General features: G+C 40.4%; 1 protein-coding gene across 5 annotated transcripts in view; it reads right to left on the reverse strand.

Annotated features, from left to right (window-relative positions):
- Positions 1-20,000, reverse strand: part of LOC147010338 (transient receptor potential cation channel subfamily M member 2-like) — a 232,812-nt gene that overhangs the window by 376 nt on the left and 212,436 nt on the right. For 3 of the 5 annotated variants that reach the window (XM_085858999.1, XM_085858995.1, XM_085858996.1), the window contains 5 exons: positions 17,359-17,522; positions 14,849-14,972; positions 9,448-9,541; positions 3,731-3,872; positions 1-606 (listed from right to left, as the gene is read on the reverse strand). The exon at positions 1-606 is cut by the window's left edge and continues 376 nt beyond it. In XM_085858999.1, the coding sequence (XP_085715125.1) occupies positions 572-606; positions 3,731-3,872; positions 9,448-9,541; positions 14,849-14,972; positions 17,359-17,522 (559 nt within the window). In that variant the 3' untranslated portion in view covers positions 1-571. The remainder of the gene's footprint in view (positions 607-3,730; positions 3,873-9,447; positions 9,542-14,848; positions 14,973-17,358; positions 17,523-20,000) is intronic. The other 2 variants (XM_085858997.1, XM_085858998.1) reach the window with 2 other exon arrangements.

Raw genomic sequence — 20,000 nt, forward strand, 5'->3', positions numbered from 1 at the left:
TTTAAAAATACATTTCATGTTCATCTATTTATTCTCTCTGCTCCCTTGTCCTGTCTGTATGTCCAAACTCTTGATGCATATCTATTCATGATTTGCCCTATTATATGCCACTTCCTATTATGGAGACAAAGTTCCAGCACATACTTAGTTTGGGGAAGAAGTGGGATGGGATGGGATGGGATGTTGGGACTGATATGACCAAGGTATAAAAGAGGGATTGGGGATGGGGGGAGGGGGATATCATCACAAGATGGCCCTGAAGGTAAACATTGATGGGACAAACTAGATGTAAACTCAGATAAACAATCATTTCCTCCCTTTCACATAGTTCACCGTTTTAATCCCTGTGTTGCCATCTGAGTTCATCTCCTATCTTTGTTGATTGGACTATTGTATGTATATTGTCTAAATGTCTCCCAATGTTTTTGCAATTAATGTAAAAGAAAGGTTATGTCTCCCAAAGTTTTTGTCCTGCATTTAATCTTTTCAGACTCTTCCATGACCTTAGACGAGTGAAGAAGATTGAAAGGAGCAGTTTCGCTGTAAATTCCAGTCTTCTTTCAAGCATCATCTACTCCCTCACGTTGGAGTCTTGATGCACTTGACCTGGAAATGATATTTTTGCTGTTATTATCGTTGTTATAGTGAAGTAACCTTGATGGCTCAAACAAGTAGCTGCTTATAGCAAGCATTGTGCTGTGATTATCGTTGTTATTGTGAATTCACCTTGATGGCGCAAACAAGTAGCTGCTTGGAGTAAGCAATGTGGTACAAGGAGCATTCTTTTATCATCATTATCAATTTACAATTTTACAATACCTCATCAAAGCATCAGGTGGTAAATCAAACATGGCTGAGTAAAGGCAAGAAAAACTTACCTTTGATTGCCACATCTTGTAAATATTTTCAAGTGTTTGTGTTTGTATGTTATTCTTTCATGGCAGAACCGTAACATCTGGAGGCCCCAAAGTTTGGGTGTAGCTACAGTGCCTTCAGAAAGTATTCACACCCCTTGACTTTTTCACATTTTTTGTGTTACAGCCTGAAGTTAAAATGGATAAATTAAAAAAAAAATTGTCACCGAATTAACAATCTATCCCATGATAATGAAGTGAAAACATGTTTTTGGAAATTTTTACAAGGTGATTAAAAATAAAAAGCTGAAATGTTTTGCGCAAATAAGTATTCAACCCCCTAAGTAAATACTTTGTAGAAGCACCTTTGGCAGCGATTACAGCTTTGAGTCTTCTTGAGTATGTCTGTATCAGCTTTGCACACCTGGGTTTGGGGATTTTATCACATTCTTCCTCACAGATTTGCTCAAGCTCTGTCAAGTTGGATGGGGAGTGTCAGTGAACAGCAATCTTCAAGTATTTCCACATATTCTCAATGGGATTCAATTCTGGGCTTTGGCTGGGCCACTCAAGGATTTTCAGGTTCTTGTTCTGAAGCCATTCCAGTGTTGCTTTGGCTGTATGCTTGGGGTCCTTTTCCTGTTGGAACGAAAGTTTTCACCGCAGTCCAACGTCTTTTGCACTCAGAAGCAGGTTCTTCTCAAGGATTCCCCGTATTTGGCTCCATTCATTGTTCCCTCTATCCTTACAAGTCTCCCAGTCCATGCCACTGAAAAACAACCCAATACACGATGCTGCCACCACCATGCTTCACATTAGGGATGGTGTTAGATGGGTGATGAGCTGTGCTCAGTTTCCACCAGACGTAGTGCAATGCATTCAGTCCAAAAAGTTCAATTTTTGACTCATCAGACCACAGAATATTTTGCCTCATGCTCTCACATGCCTTTTTCACACGTCTTTTTGCAAAACTCCAGGCACGCTTTCATGTGCCATTTTCTCAGGAGTGGCTTCCATCAGGCCACTCTCCCATAAAGCCGTGATTTGTGAAATGCAGCAGAAATTGTTGACCTTATGGCAGGTTCTCCCATTTCAGCCATGGAACTCTGTAGTCCTGTCACAGTGGTCACTGGGTTCTCAAGGTCCTTCTTGCCCGGTTTCTCAGTTTGGTTGGATAGCCAGCTTGAGGAAGTCTGGGTAGTTCCATATTTTTTTCCATTCCCTAACAATGGAGCTCTCTGTGCTCTTGGGAACTTTCAACACTCCAGAAATTGTTTTATACCCTTCCCCACATCTATGCCTCCTCACATTTCTATCTCGGTGTTCTACGGACAGTTCCTTGGACTTCATGGTGGAGTTTCTGCTCTGTCATGCACTGTCAACTGTGGGACATTTTCTAGAAAGGCGTGTTTCTTTCTAAATCATGTCCAAACAATTGAATTGGCCACAGGTGGACTCCACTCAAGTTGTGGAGACATCTCAAGGATGATCAAAGGTAATTGGATGCACCTGAGCTCAATTTGGAGTGTCATAGCAAAGGGGTTGAATACTTATTGACGCAAGCCATTTGAGCTTTTCATTGTTAATTAATTTGTGACATATCTAAAAACATGTTTTCACTTTGTCATTATGGGATATTTTGTGTAGATTGGTGCCAAAATTTGTAAATTTCATCTATTTTAAATTCAGGTTGTAACACAACAAAACGTGACAAATGTCGAGGGGTGTGAATACTTTCTGAAGGTACTGTACTTCAGAATATGGGCAAGGTTTTAAGCTCTCCTGCATACCACAAAATCCCCCCACCCCCTCAAGAAAATTCTCTGTCTGTATGTTAGTGCAGTTATGAAAATCAAGAAACTGCCCTCAAATAAGGAAAGTAGGTCATTCAACATCTGCGTTGAAGCCACCTAAGGCTGCTCTGAAGTACATATTGGAATGTGGGGTCAGGCAATGATGCTGCCGGCTCGCAAGCAAAAGGTAACCACCACGAGGTCAATAACTCCATCGCTTTTCAACATCCAACACGTCCCCAAACCACCACTGGGAAAAGCTCATCTGGCTGGACAGCCCCTCCAGTTATTGATATTTTAAACTCAAGATACCACCAACTAGTCTTATTGTCCAGTAAAAAAGGCTGTGGTCTGACATTTTTGGTCTCCATCAACAGACTGCAGTCATGTGATGCTCCCTCCCACTCAGAAGAATGCTTAACACCAATGCACAATGTCTGGCACAGCACCGGATGAAGACCATTCTGTTGATCAAAAGTCAGACCGAGAGCCTTACCAACTAGGCAGGTGTGCAAACTGGTGGTATCTTCAGTTTTGAACACGGATCGTCCCAAGAACAACCACCATGTTTTGATGATTATTGTTATTAGCCTTTTTATTCCAATTACATTTGTGACATTATTGGCGAGATTGTATCAGCTGTGTGACCCTTGGAGTCAATTGCTTGACCACGTTGAGAGAAAAGACCAAATTAATCACGTCATGAAATAGTTAGGGTTTACCCAGTTTGGATTGTTCAGTTTTGGCCTGAATGAAGGTCCCTCTATCACCAAGTGTTTTACACGATTGACATCAGACTGTCGAGATAAATCACCATCGTTGTTCGTGATGGTGACATGAAGAAGAGATGTCATTCTAATTGTAACAAAGTTTCCTTGTTTATCCTTTTATCTTTTTCTTCTTTCCTTCTGTTATTTTAAAGAAGACATGAAGAGGCTTCTAGAACACAAATCTAAATCCATCCTCTTAAAGTTACCAATATAAATTACATTGTTTTGGTGTGAATAAATGAAACGGCTAAAGTGAGAATTATTAATGCCAAACTTGGGAGCAGAATTTTCCACAAACAGCCATTTGAAATACCTTGAGGACAAGAGGTGTTTCTTGGTGTCCTCAAAAGCTTGAGCGAGCCAAGCAACCTGTGGATGACAATCATTTGATCGGCCACCTGGATAATCAGCACAGTTGATTGCTTGGAAGAATGCAGAGCATCCCATTGGAGCCACTATTGTTCAGAAAAAAAAAAAACTTGTGGAGTTATCCTTGGCCATAACTATCATAGTAACTTAGATGCTTTACACAATTGCAGACTGGAGTCGCTCAGGAACAGATGTGATGAACTCTGCTGTTATTTTGCGAGAGTGCTGCCAAATTCCAACCTTCACCATTTGTTATCCGCAGACAGATCTCATAGTTGATACCAATTAGGGTATTCAAAACAATTAACTGAATTAAGATGGAGAATGACAAGATTCAAGAACAGACCAATGTCATATGTTATCCACAAAATTAATGGCCCAGTGACTATTAAATTTTGAACTCTGATGTCATGTATCTATTTCAATAAATCTGTATTTTATCTGCTTCCTTCGTTTTAATGGGTTTTTTTTGTATTTCTCAGTTTCATATGAAACAAGAAAAAGAGCAATTAGAGATTGCAGACCCTCGCCAAGACTGCTTTTGTGTGGTGTATTTTATGTGGTGTTTGTGTCCTGGTGTGTTACATAATTCATGACATAATTAGAACTGCCACTATATAACGGCTGGCAGTGATGACCAGGTAACAAGACGTCCCGCTTTGATCGGATGCCTGACCCTGACCCATGACTTTTTAAAAAATTATAATTCATAATTCAATTGAATTCAGAATGGGATTAAAATAAATTCAATTCAAATCAAATTGAAGACCAAATGTGTACAGTACTGCACTGGAATAACCAGAAGGAACCCAAACAAGAAAAAAGCAAAGATGAAGTCATTAGGAAGAAGCTGGATAGGATTTGCATTTCAGCTGCTACTCCTGTATCCTCAAACCCATCCAGACACAGCCAAGTGAGCCTTATTCAAAAAAGAAAAAAAGAAAAAAAAAACCGACATCAAAACATCAAATAATTTTGGCTGCTAGACCATGCATCCGATCAAGTTCAAATTTAAAACATTTATTGCACATCATCACTCGATCATAAATGTGAAGTTTCAGGTCAATTGATTAAGCGGTTCCAGAGAAAACATTTTTTAATATTGTCTTAAATCCACTATGGCTGCCAAACCATGTGACCTATCAATCATTCCTTTGCAGACATGTACACCGATAGCTTGGGGGACATTTTGGTGAACTTTCCCCGCGATTTTTCCAGCCGTACTGGAGAAGATTTTTTTTATAGGTTTTTGGGTAAATCCAAAATGGCTGTCAAACCATGTGACCTACGATGTCATAAGTGTGAACCTTTTGTTTCTCATGGATAGGCGGTCATACTTGTAAAGTTTTGCCTCAATCTTTTGAGCCACCTCAGAGTTTTTTTTAATGTAAAAACAATATGGCTGCCGAATCACGTGACCGATGACATCAATTTTTTTTTTTCTGTGGATCATTTTATCCCATTTTATCCCATTATTTCTGTGGGCCCTCAAAATTTTTCATACTGATCAGATGGAGCATTCTCCATATGCAATTATGACGTCATAACGAAGGCACCAATGACATCATCAAAATATAACACTCATTTCACATGAGGAGTATGTGCGATGTGCCAAGTTTCAATTTTTTTCCCTTGGTGCTGTTTCAGAGATACAGAGGTCCAATTTTTTTTCTGTTTTTTCAACATGGCTGCTACACCACGTAACCGTGACATAATAATCATCATTAAAACATTCTCCATGAGTAGTCGCACCTATGGTGAAAATATTGTCTCAATCCATCAAGTGGTTGCGGAGAAAAACACAAAAGTTATGTGGGGATAAACAAAGAAACAAACAAAACAAACAAACAGATAGACAGACAAACAGACCCAAACGCAATACCCTCTCCTTTGGCGAGGGTTGTAAAGCTCATCTTAATTTAGCCTTTGGCCAAAAATGATTGTTTTTTTTTTAAATGGATACATGGTTGAGTCTCGTATGAGAGCTAACTCACAATGCACATGGGGGGGGGGGGGTGGTGAGAGATAACACACAATGCACATTGGGGGGGGGGAGACAAGAGGGGTGGGAGAGGGAAGGACAAAACAGTGGGGAACAGACACATTAGGAGATCTGTGGAAGGGAGAGGGATGTGGGTGGAGAACGCGGGGTATGAAAGATGGACATTACAAGGACTTCCAGGACCTTCCACAACAGGGAAGTTTTGGGAAGGAAAGCGGGGAATTTGAAGGAGGTGAGTTTGATGTGGATTAACGAGGGTAGAAAATATCGTGGTTTTGGATGGGGGAAGATAAGAGGTGGTGGTGAACAGCTGTTTTGAAGACCTGGAGAATGGGATTGAAGAGAATCTGGGAGTTTATTCCAAAAGTGGGGGAAAAAAGAGGAATGAAAGAGTGAAGGTGAGCTGTAATTCTTGAATTTGTTAGTTTTACCAGAAGGGGGTATTACCCCACACACGTGGAGTGAAAATCGGGGTTAAGCAATTGATTCACTTCTGTGTGTATGTTTTTCCCCAAATGTCAGTTTATGATCAATGAACGACAATTTCAATTGAATGTTAAGGCCCGGTCACACCTTGACGTTTTAGCCAACGTATGCCGATTTTTGAATTTTTTTTTCTAAAACGCTGGCACACGTTGAATACGTTATGGGTAAGTTTTGATAACATTGAGAGCACGCTGGCATACGTCGTAGTACGTTGCCATACGTCGTTGTACGTTGGCTTTAAACGTTGTACTTTTCGGTTGTCCTCAAATTTTTTCATGCTTGAAATTTCACGACGTATGCCGGCGGCGTATGACTCACACGTTCCGCTACGCTGGCCACAAGTTGTATGCACGGTTTGCGATCGTTGACAGACGTCAACACATGCTACTTGTAAGTTAATCATAAGTTGAGAAACGCCGAGGTAATGTTTAGAGTACCCGAAACTTATTTCTAACCTATGATTAACGTGTTGTTGGCACGTTACGCGATCGTTGCCACACATCGACAGACGTTACTTTTAAGTTACTCATAGGCTGAAAGACGTCGGTATAATGGATCGTCCTTGCGTCAGCGTCCACGGCCACGGCCAGGACACTTATTTGCAGCATTCTTCATACTTTTCTTCGGCATGACGAGGATGTTCACACTTCGATGTCTAGCTTGGCTATGATTCCAATTGTCCATCGGCAGCGTCTATTTAAAGTAGTCGAGTTTTAGCGTTTTAACACGTTCAGAAGAAACGTTTCAAATTTCCAAACCCCAGCGTCAAAAAAAAAACAAAAAAAAAAACAAAGGCGAGTGACAGCAATTTAAATCGTTCATTGTAAACAATGAAACTAGCTGAGTGGTACCGTTTAAAAGTCGTTGAGTGTAAAAAAAATCCAGTTGTTGAGCGCAAGCGTCTACTTTCAATAGTGGAGATGCAGCCATTTAAATCGTTGAGTGGCAGCCTATGAACCTACCCGTGGACACGCGGACGCAAGGAGGATCCATCATAACCCACACCCTCCCCCTCACACCCACCTACTACTGCCAACATGAACAAACTACTACTAATACTAATACTAATAGTAATACTGATACTGATACTGTTACTGCTGACATGGACATCGACTCAAAAAGGACTCAAAAACACTGTTGGGTTCCCCTTTTATGAGCAGCATTTTTATATACCATTCCCAAAACCGCTGGGAACACGTCTTTATATGGCAGTTGTAACCTAGAAACACGTTCATTTATTTTTTTTTGTCGACCGGAAGACGTCATTGGAATACGTCTACATACGTCAATGTGTGTTGGGGCTACGTAAAGAATTGGTTCAAAGCACGTCAAACATAAGTTAGAAATAAGTTTCGCGTAAAAAAGACATTACCGCGACGTGTTTCGACTTATGAGTAGCTTATAAGTAGCCTTTGTGGACGTGTGTAAGCGTCCACATATCGTGTGTAAAACTTACCCTCATCGCATGCGAACGTGTGTCATACGCCGAGTACGTCGTAAAATTTTGAACATGTTCAAAATTTCTTGACGTACTCTACTTACTACGACTTATGATAGCGTATTTAGCGTTCTACTCGCGCATACCAAACTTACCCATACCGTATTCGACGTGCCCCAACGTTTTAGACACACTTTTTGTTACGTCGGCATACGCTGGCAAGATCGCCAAGGTGTGACCGCGATTTTGACCCTTCCATTTCTACGGCAGTTATGATTCGAATCGTTGTGCATCAGCCTTTTAATAGGCTATGTCAGGACATCGTCGGCGATGCGGGCAACGCGCTATGCCTGAGTTAGACTATCGTTGGGCATCGGTTGTGTAGGCCGACAACAGGTTCAGCATTCGTTGGTATAAGTTATCTATAACACAACGAAACGTTCTGTGTAGTTACCAATGCGTTATACATAAGACCAAGTCGCTATGAATACGTCCGAATCTTTAAAAAAAAACATCAAAAGTTCAACGTAAGCCAGCGTTTTACATAAATTTTAACACGTTGCCATCGCTGGCTAAAACGTCAAGGTGTGACCGGGCCTTTATCTTTTGAGCATAAATCAGAAAACCAACCAGTAGTTCAGCAGTACTTTGGTTTAGAATTTGTCCCAATCACACATGTGCAGAGAGGAGTGAGATTATTTTTTTTCACTTTTTCTACCTGCCTGGCAGTCAAGCCAAATTGAAAATCATTCCAAACAGGAAACTTAAGGACACAAACAGGCACGAAAAACCTGTAACGTGATGGATAAGGTGGTGTAAAAGCCACTGCGACAATGGCAGTAAATCAATTTTTTTTTCCCTTTACAATCTTTCTTTTATTAACTGAATTATATATTTCAACATTGTGTGGGGTAAGGTGTTCTATGAACTCTCAAGTTTTTATTATTTTATTTATTCTTTTTCAACACAAGCCCTGTTCTTGAAGTAACATTAATTTCAGTTGAGGTCAGAAAAAGACAATGCATAACCTCAGATTTTCGGAATTTGTAGTACTCATGCAGCTAATTGTAGTATTCCTGTAGCTGATTGTTTTTGTGAGATTGAGGTCAACGTTCAAAGGAAGTGCATGAGGACAGAGGTTGGAACACCAACAAAAAAAGTGAAATGAAATATCAAAAAAGGCTGGTTAGTGGAGTTCAGGAAGATCTGTGTGTGGTGGGATTGGGACGAGTGGAGAGGTGTGTGTGTTGGCATTAGGATGAGCCGGTTGATATCATGCCGAGAATGACACATGGCAGTGAAACAGTCAATTACTCACAAAATAGAGCAATAAACGATCACCAAGCAAAGTGTTGGCAGAACAAATACAGACAAGAGAAACCACTGGATTGGATGAGGCATAAAACCAAATTCATCAATATATTGATCACAATTAAAAAACTGAAATGGAACGAGGGAGAAACGTGGAAAAAAGAATGGCAAATGATGGACAAAAATAATTACAAATTGGCCACATCGAGTGGGACAAGGAAGAAGCTAAGTGGAAAAATTAACTCCAGTATAAAGGTCCTGAATTATCGGGAACCGAAAGAGTGGACCAGGATGAGGGAGACCTTCATCCTGCAGTGGATTGAAAGGGGTGAGTCGAGCAGAGCAAGATACTACATCGAACGTATTCAGTTGATGAATCCTCAATAGCATGAAGGAAATGCATTTATGCAGAGGGTGAATGTACCTGTTGCTTCAACTCCTCAATGTTCTCCATTTTCTGATGGAGAGACAAAATGTTTACTTCTTCGGTCACCCTACACTTCCTCAATTTTCCCACTCTAAAAAAAAAAAATCACACACACACAATTATACAGTATTGGCTATCAATACTAATAAATGACTGTGTGTGTGTGTGTGCGTGCATCAGTGTGTCTCCTTCATAACTCCAAAACCATGAAACCTTTCAGCCTGAAACTTTTCATGCATGCAAGAGAACTACAAGAGGAGTGCATGAGTAAAAATTCGGTGTTTGAGTTCATTAAAACACCCCTTTTGAAGATAATTTAGGTGGTGCTCATCACAAAAAACCAAAACCAGCCTCACCAAGATGGTGGCACGCCATTTTGGTCGGCCCTCTCTGCTGGCTGGAGTCTTCAGCCACCATATTTTGTTTGGCCTATTCAAACATGCCTTGATTTGGAAACACAATCTACTCTCACAAACTAATTAAAGTTAAAAATTGAAATATTATATCTGATTTGAGAATTGGATCTCGTGTACTAAACAAGTGTCAAAATCTGGAGTGAAATCTGAAAATTTTAACAAATTAACGATTTTTATCACTCGGTGTATTTATTTAAGCAAAGCATAAACGACAAAGCTTAATTTTTTTTCTACTGTTCAGATGATTATATTTAGTGAAAGAAAGATGAAGGAATGTTCAGAATGTGTAACGTCATTAAGCTTGATCTGTAAACTGTTTCTCCAAGCTGTGGCGACACCGTCCACAGGAGTTCTTGTTTTTTTAGCAATTACGTATGCAGTTTTCTTTTTGCCATTTTGTACGATCTGGTTTCATTCCAAAATATGAATATAAATTTACTAATTGTTGCTGCAATATATTAATAGTTGGCAGTTTCTGCAAGCGAAGACAAACTGTTTTGTTGCTGCGGAATAATTTTTTTTTGGCTTTACACCGTTTTGTGTGATCTGCTTTCATTACAAAATATTAATATTAATTTACTAATAGTTGGTGCAACGTATTAATTGTCAGTAGTTTCTGCAAGCGATGAGGTATGTAGACAGCATGCATGGACGTGATACAAATGGGTACAAATGACTCCGTGGGATGTGTTCCTGCCTGTATCCTTGGTTACGTGTGTGCGGTGCACGGGTTTCGCAGGCGCATGGTCTGAACTCGAACTCGCCTCCGGGTCCATGGTGTAGGTGTTGTGGAGGAGGTAATGTGGCTGTCTCGCGAACCATGTGCTTCAGCACGTGGGTAGCAGATGTGCTGCAGTGCTGAAGCCATGTGGAGAGCGGACGTGCTGTGGCATTGAAGCCACGCAGGATGAGCCACTGTGCAGTGCAGGTGTGTGAAAATCCGTGCATGTGTGCGAGTGAAAGGATGAAGATATCATTGGTGCATGTGCACACTTTGCATGGACCGTGAGGATATTGGAGGGACATGTATGGGGGGCATGCAAACAACCAGGCAGGCCTTTGCCAGGCAGATAGCATGATTTTAATTTTTAAATGCTCTCACCTGGTTTTATATAGAATACGGCCGTTAATAAGAAAACATTGCTGTTTGGCCACATTTTATCACCTCGGTAATGCCCTGGTATGCTGCCTTCCCTCCCATTTTACTGCTTTCCCTCCCCATTCATGCTTCCTTCCCTTCCCCTCTCGCTGCCTTCCCTCCCCTCATGCTGCTCCCCCCCCGTGCTGCCTTCCACTCCCCCGGCATTGCCTTCCCCTCCCTCCCCTCATGCTGCCTTCCCTTCCCTCCCCTCGTGCTGCCTTCCCTTCCCCCCCTCATGCTACCTTTCCTTCCCTCCCCTTGCACTGCCTTCCCTTCTCTTCCCCTCAAGCTATCCTCCTCCCAAACCCCTTCCACCACCAAACAACTCTTCTGCGATTGAAGCGAGGAAGGGATGTCAAAGAATGTGTGAATTGGACAAATGAAAGCTTAATTTTTTTTAAGTAGTCGGAACTGCTGCTCGCATCAGTTCCGCAATTCATCTTGGGTTAATCAAATAACTGACCAAATACAGCACTGGAGTATGAGGAGGATCAAACAGACAGCGATGGAGTCATCAGGAGGAACCGAGATAGGATTCGGGTTTCGGCGACTCCTCCTCTGCCCTCAGACCCATCCAGGCACAACCAAATGAACCCCACAAAAATAGCAACATTCACCCTCCATCGACAAATAAAAAAGAGAGAGAGAAAAAAAAAGACAAAGACAAAGAAAGAAAGAATGAGAAAGAAAAAGAGAAGGAAAGAAAGAGAAAGAAAGAAGGAAGGAAAGAGAGAGAAAGAAGGAAAGAAAGACAAAGAAAGACAAAGAAAGAGAAAGAAAGAAAGAGAGAGAAAGAAAGAAAGAGAAAGAAAGAAAAAGAGAGAGAAAAAGAAAGAAATATAGAGAAAGAGAGAGAAAGAAAGAGAGAGAACGAAAGAGAGACAGAGACACAGAGACACAGAGAGACAGAGAGACAGAGAGACAGAGAGACAGAGAGACAGAGAGACAGAGGAAAGAGAGAGACAGAGACAGAAGAAAGAGAGAGGATAAAAAAAACACACTCGAACAAACACACACACCAACAGAAAACACCCACACTACATACTCACAGAAAGCATACAGGCCACACACCAACAAAAAGCACACATACACTCTCCCTCACCACCACAAACACCATAAATACAGTACTTTAACACATCTTAACTTGAATCCACCAGCACACACATCCACCACAGAAAGTACACAGGAATCCACCAGCACACACATACATACACAGGCCCTCCATTTATAATGACGATCCATTTTTGGGAAACACGAATGACACACTTCCAGTAGAATAAATAAATAAAAATTATATATTTTTAAAAGACATTATCCATTATTTCTTATTTATATTTCACACAACTTCCAATATACTGCAGGAACCTGTTCACATGAAAACCAAACAAATTTTTAAAAGAGATCACAATTTCGTTTTTTTTGTATGCACTGTCAAGGCTCGTATGAGAGCCAATATACAGAACATACAACAAGGGGAGCAGGAGACTCGAGGAGCGGGAGAGGGAAGGAAAAAAAAACAGTGGGGAACAGAGACATGAGGAGATCTTTGGAAGAGACAGCAGGATGGTGTGGGGTACACAGGGTATATAAAATGGACACCACAGGGGGCTTTCAGGAAGGAAAGCAGGGAATTGGAAGGAGGTGGGTTTAGGATGGATTCCACCCCCCCCCCCCTAGTGGGGCAACTAAGCTAAATATAGCACAACAATTGTGCATTTTGTGAGGAAAGCACCAAATTTGGCACACTAGTAGCCTAACATATTATGAATAGATTTGGATATTGGGCCATCTCAAATTCAGTCGCTGATGGCTGTGGCAGCCATTTTCCACTCCCATCAAAAATTTTGAGATGGCCCAATATCCAAATCTGTTCATAATATGATAAGCTACTAGTGGGCCAAATTTGGTGCTTTCCTCAAAAATGCACAATTGTTATGCTAAGTTGCCCCACTACCCCCCAATACTCTCTCTCCTTCCCCATCCTCCTTGCTCACTCCCCCCTCCCAGAGTCTATAGTGACGTGTGGTGAGGCCTCACTCTCCCCCCACCCCCCTTCCCCTTCCACGCTCTTCCACACTTCCTCGCTCTACCCCACTTCCTCGTTCCCCTTTACCCACCCCAACCTGGGTTGTATTTGCTCGTAACTAAAATATAATATAATTTAAAGGATTCCTGTCAATAACATTATTTTCACAACATCCTATATTCAACAGAAAACACACACACACACACACACACACACACACACACACACACACACACACACACACACACACACACACACACACACACACACACACACACACACACACACACACACACACACACACACACACACACACACTCATCCACACACACACACACACAAAAACAACGAAACACACAAACAAACGCACACACACAAAAAAGAACAAACAAACAAAAAACAAGCACATACCAAAGCACACACACTTTCCCAACCACATGGATCATCACCTGGGCACCGTTCTTCCTCGAGGTTTTGATCCTTTCAGCCCAGAACCTCTCCAAACCGTGGATCCACAACCCCAATCACGGGCCAACATCAGTAGATTACCTCCATCAGTAGATCCACAACCTCAGTTGCATCCAAGCAGTCAGTCAACCCATAATTTTCACAAATACAAAATAATCAAATAAATATATAAAAAAACAAACACATATTGAAGAAACAGTTCAGTGGATTTTCCACCAAAAGATAATGACAAATCAATGGGAGAAGCCTCACCAAAAGAAATGTCAATCATCACACACATCTCGTTTTTTCACACACAACTGTTTCCAACAATTCTATCACACTCATACAAAAAAAAATTAAATTAAAACACACAAACGTACACACACACACACACACCCCTAAAAATTCATACACATTCAAGAGTTACAATCGACATTGTAGATGTTATTTGCCTCAACAATATACTCAAAGCGACTCGTGTTTTTTTTTCTACTTGTTTTTTCGAATATTATAACAAAGTTAACTATTATTAATACAGATTAGATTGGGTGAGAAGAAACCAAGTTCGTCATTTAGCAATCTTATTTCACATTGATTGAAATCTTCAAAAATAGGTGCAACACCCTTGGGTGCACACTTGGTAATGGCTGGATAATAAAACCAGGGAACCACTGGAATGCATGGATAATTGACAAAAGATTTAATGGAGAAGAACGTAAATACCTATGGATTTTTTTTTCAATGCAGTGAGCAAACTTTGGTACATCACGGGTGATGAAGGTTGTGGTCAAGTTTAATCAAAATTGTGTGTGTAGTTTCTGAGAAGAAAGCAAATATCTCTTTAGGGGGGAGGGGTGGCAACCACCCATAAACTCCCCCCCCCATCGACACCCTTGGACTCCGATATTTTTTAATATTGTGAATAAACTTTAAGAGTATCAGGGGTGGTGAAGGTTATGATCAAGTGTCATTGGAATTTTAGATGTGGTTTCTGAGAAGAATGCGAATACATATTTTGGGGGAAAACCCAAGTAAACCCCCTTCGGGCCTGATTTTTTTTTCATGTCATGAAACAACATTGGTACTTACAGGGTGATGAAGGGTGTGGAAAAGTTTCATCAAAATCGTATGTGTAGCTTCAGAGAAGAGGTTGCAAGTATTTGTGCATGTACGGGTGGACAGATGGACAGATTACGCTCCATCCCATAAGCTCCCCGGAACTAGGTTACAGTTGAGCTAAAAATGGCAAAAGACAATACACAACATGACACACACACACACACACACACACACACACACACACACACACACACACACACACACACACACACACACACACACACACACACACACACACACACTTACTTTTCTGCTGTCGATTTGATTATGTCTTCAAACATTTGGTTCTGATTAAGTTGTCGTGTAAAAAGAAAATCTTTCTTCATAACCTCTTCCCAAGCAAACAACTCATTTTTCTTCTGTTCTTTGTCTGCATCACAAGTAAGAGAACACATTTCACATTTTATGGAATCAGAGTGACAAATGGATGAGCGTTCAACTCAGTTCAGGCATGGAATCAAGTCTCACAAACCATGGAATTCATGAAATCAAATATGGGGATAGAGGATTGGCATTTTGAACAGGAGAATTGATTCAGTGTGATGTAGAGATATAATATAATGTGATATAATATAGTGTGATTAAGAGATATAATCTAGTGTGATGTAGAGACAGTATAATGTGATGCAGAGATATAATATAGTGTGATGCAGAGATATAATATTGTTACGGATTCTGGCCCGCCTGGCGTGCAAGCGATTGCGTAACTCCAATCGCAACCGCGTCGCCCACCGGACGGACAATTCAGTTGTGACCCTCCTGGAACTACCGCCAGGAGCCAGTCACGGGTGGGGGTTTAACCTCACCGCGATTGTGCCAATTGCCCACCCGTGCAGGATAAGGTTGCTCGCCAAATTCGACATACCTAAGTACCTGCGCGAGTAGTCGACCGGGCGATCGTACCTTGCCGCAGGTCGGCCGAGGACACGAACCGCTTAAGCAGTCCGTTCCGTGCTACAGTGATAACCGAGCGGTGTTATCGCCGACCTCGATGGATCAGATTCTCTTCTTCACCCGGGTGTTCAAAACCCACTACTAATTTATTCCGCGATTCAACATGGCACTTTCAAAAGGGAAAAAGACGACGAACAGGATACATTTCACACAAGACCATTTATTATAGCAAGCACATTTTACACACACAACACAAGCAAGGAATCATGCGATATACAAGCGACAGAGAAAGTACTACTACCGACTACGATGATGTACAGTCACTTACACAGGCTTACTTGTTAGACACGGTGCCACAGCAGTCATACAAAAGCAAAGAAAAACACTCTCAGAGGCAAGAGGGTAGACGGGGTTCGTAAACCTTATGGTCGTGGGCTGTGGATGACCGAAAAGGCCCGCGAGACCGAAGGGTCTTACCCGCGCCCTCGTGGCGCGACGGTGGGCAGGTCGCGACGTCGACTCCCCACGGCCTTGCGTAGCCGCGCCTGTCCTCGGGCCTCTGGCGTGGTCAGCGAGCTCTCTCCGGCGTTGCTGCTGCTGCTTCCACGACCCACAGCCGAGCAAGAAAGGACTGGCGGGCAGAAGGGGCTTCAGGACCAGAGAGAGAGAGAGTGGTGTCGACGACCCAGACAGACAGCGACCACTTCCTCCAGACTCACAGCCCCACTCTTTCGACCTCTCGTTCCGCATGCCCTTTTATCTCGAGGGCGCATCGCCCCTCCCTTCGCGGCGCGCGGGGGAGGAAAATTCCAGGAGAGATCGGCCTGGCTCTTTTGTTATAAGAATTGCCTCCCCGCGTCTCTTCCGCACATGCTTTTCGTTGGGGGGGGGAGGGGTGAGGCCGTCGCCCGTTCTCTCCCGACGAATGTCAGGCTTCTCGCAACCCTGCTGAGGTGGCAACGTGGTGGTGGTTGAGGCGGCGTGGTTGGTGGTTGTTGTAATGGTGGCGTGGTTGGGGTTGTGGTTAAGGTGGTTGTTGTGTGCTTGATCCAAAATAACGATAGATAAAGAAAAACGGCTATCTCAAAGAGTCGCAGCCCGATGAACACGAAGAAAATTCCTTTAAACAATGGTGGGGAACTATCTGCACATAAACTTAGCGTCATAACTGATCTAAGGACCCTTTATGGTGTATTGCAAATTTCCACAGCCGTAACAATATAATGTGATGTGGAGATATAATTTCATGTGATTAAGAGATATAATATAATGTGATATAATATAGTGTGATTAAGAGATATAATGTAGTGTGATGTAGAGATATAATATAGTGTGATGTGTCGATATGACACAGAGTGACGTGGAGGCTACATTATGAGGTGGAGATACACCACAGTGATCACGTGATGCCAATTTCACTCCTTCCTCTGTGTGCTAGTTTCTGGTTCACTTTTAGCCACTCATCATTCCACCTCCTGTCACGACATTCGATTTGCCTTGTAAAATACACATGGAGTACCACATGGTACCTATCTATCCAAACCATGATCGATCCAAACAGCTCGTTTGTCGGGGAGAGTCAAAAAGTGTAAAGCATACATCATAAGTGCACGGTTATTTGCCGTCTATTGCGTTTGCCTGTTCTTCCATTGATCCAACTATATGTCCATCGAGGAAGTTAAAAATTAACTTTGTGTCAACCTTTCTGAAAGTTCATTCTATGAAAAAAAACAACAACACGATGTGTGATGGACAACCTGAACAATTCCATTCAATTGTCTCGGATCAACGTTTTATTTCTTAGCAAAGGAAATCAGTGGACATGCACAAGACCTTGGTACGATAGTACGACGCCAACTTACCGGACATTGTCAGCCTGCGGCAATATTTCACAAGTTTAAAAACATGGCTGATAATGTTTATGGGAGGAGGCCATGCTGATTTGCTGATGTACTCCTGAACCAGCTCGTACCTCTGATACTTCCAAACCTTGTCATTGTTGTCATGCACCATCTGAAAAGTGAAGCTGTGCAAAAACAAACAAGAAAAAGAGCAATCAGAGATTGAAGACCCTCGCCAGGACTTGTTTTGTGTGGTGTATTTTGTGTGGCGTTTGTGTGCTGGTGTGTTACGTCATTAAGAATAGACATAACTGGAACTGCAATGATGACCAGGGTGCCAAGACGTTCCGCATTGATGCAACCCCGGTTTGATGGACACCTGATCCTGACCCATGACGTTTTTTATTATCATTATTATGCAACTGAATTCAGGATTCGATTAAATTCAATTCAATTCTAATCAAATGGAAGACCAAATAGGTACAGTCCTGCATTGGAGTAATCAGAAGGAACCCAAAACAAGCAAAAAGCAAGGATGAAGTCATCAGGAGGAACCTGGATAGGATTCACATTTCAGCTCCAACTCGTCTACCCTCAAACCCATCCAGGCATAGCCAAGTGAGCCTTTTTCAAATATATATATATATATATATATATATATATATATATATATATATATATATATATATATATATATATATATGTATGTATGTATATGTAGAAATCAAAAAAACAAAAATAACCCAGATCAAAAAAAATCAAGTAATTCTAGCTGCAACACCATGTGTCCGATCAAGTTCAAATTTGAAACTTGTTTTCTCCATCACCACGAGATCCTAATTTTTAAGTTTCGCAACAATTGATTAAGTGGTTCCAGGGAAAACATTATTTAATATTTTCTTAAATCCAATATGGCTGCCAAATCATGTGACCTCAATTTTTCCTCAACAAACTTGTGCACCCATGCCTTGGAGAACATTTCTATGAAGTTTCCCCTCGATTTATCCAGCCAATCTGGAGAAGATTTTTTTTAGTGGGTTTTAGGGTAAATCCAATATGGCTGCCAAACCATGTAACCTGTAATGTTATATGTGTGAACATTTTGTTCCTCATGGAAAGGCAGTCATATGTGTCAAGTTTTGCTTTGATCTTTTCAGACATTTCAGAGAAGATTATTGAAGGTTTTTTTTTTTTTTTACAAAACAATATGGCTGCTGAACCACGTGACTGATGACATCATGAAAAATTTATTTTGTGGACCATTTTGTCATTAGATGATCCTCAAAGATTTTAATACTGATCGGACATAGCGTTCTACATTTGCAATTATGACGTCATAATGAAGGCACCTATGACATCTTTAAAAAAAAAAAAAATCAATCATTCCCCATGAGTACTTGCAATGTGCCAAGTTTCAATTTTTGTCTTTGTACAGTTTCAGAGAAAGAGCTCCAAAGTTTTTGCAACATGGCTGCCACACTACGTGACATATGCCGTCATAATTATCATTAAAATATTATACATTAGCAGTCGCTCCTCTGGTGAAAGTTTTATCTCAACCCAAAAAGCAGGTGCGGAGAAGAACACTAAAGTTTTGGGCAGACAAGCAAACAGGCAGACAGACAAACAAAAAAAACCAACTGAAAAATCATTCAAAGAGCGACACTTGGCAAAACAGCACTCCGGAGAGCTCATACCTCTGCCAGGTTCACAGTTTATGTTTTGTATCTCACTGATGGGCTGTCTCTGAATATGCTAGTTCTTTTCACCGAACCAACTCGTCTACCTAGTTTTGTCATCACTCGTCCACAGCTTTTTGAGATATAATGATATATATATACATATATATATATATATATATATATATATATATATATATATATAAATATATATATATATATATATATATAAATATATATATAAATATATATATATATATATATATATATATAAATATATATAAATATATATAAATATATATATATATATATATATATATATATATATATATATATATATATATATATATATATATATATATATATATATATATAAATATATAAATATATATATATATATATATATATATATATATATATATATATATATATATATATATATATATATATATATAAATATATATATATATATATATATATATAAATATATAAATATATATATATATATATATATATATATATATATATATATATATATATATATATATATATATATATATATATATATATATATATATATATATATATATGTACAGTTTTGAGCCGATCAGTGTTTTAGAAATTAGGCACGATATTAAAATCCTGTTCAAATTTCAAGTCAATCGGATGAAAATTGACAATTTTAGAAATTTGGCCCATGTTGACCTTTTGGCCTATGTTAAACCAAAAAAGTAAAAGGTCGTTGAATTCATTGACCTCATATGCAAATGGTGTTCAAGTTTCAAGTCAATTGGATGAAAATTGACAATTTTAGAAACAATCTTAGAAATTTGGCCCATGTTAACCTTTTGGCCTATGTTTACCTTTTTGGTCGACCAAATTTTACAAAGTTTCAATCCAGGACTGTTGCATGATCGGATAACATAACATACAAAAATTTCAGAAGGATCGCTGAGCGGTTTGGGCTGGAGGTGAGCGGATAGA

The sequence above is a fragment of the Eptatretus burgeri genome, chromosome 16 (genome assembly GCF_056783735.1).
Source record: "Eptatretus burgeri isolate ZD-2024b chromosome 16, Ebu_testis_v1, whole genome shotgun sequence".
Taxonomy (NCBI): Eukaryota; Metazoa; Chordata; class Myxini; order Myxiniformes; family Myxinidae; genus Eptatretus; species Eptatretus burgeri.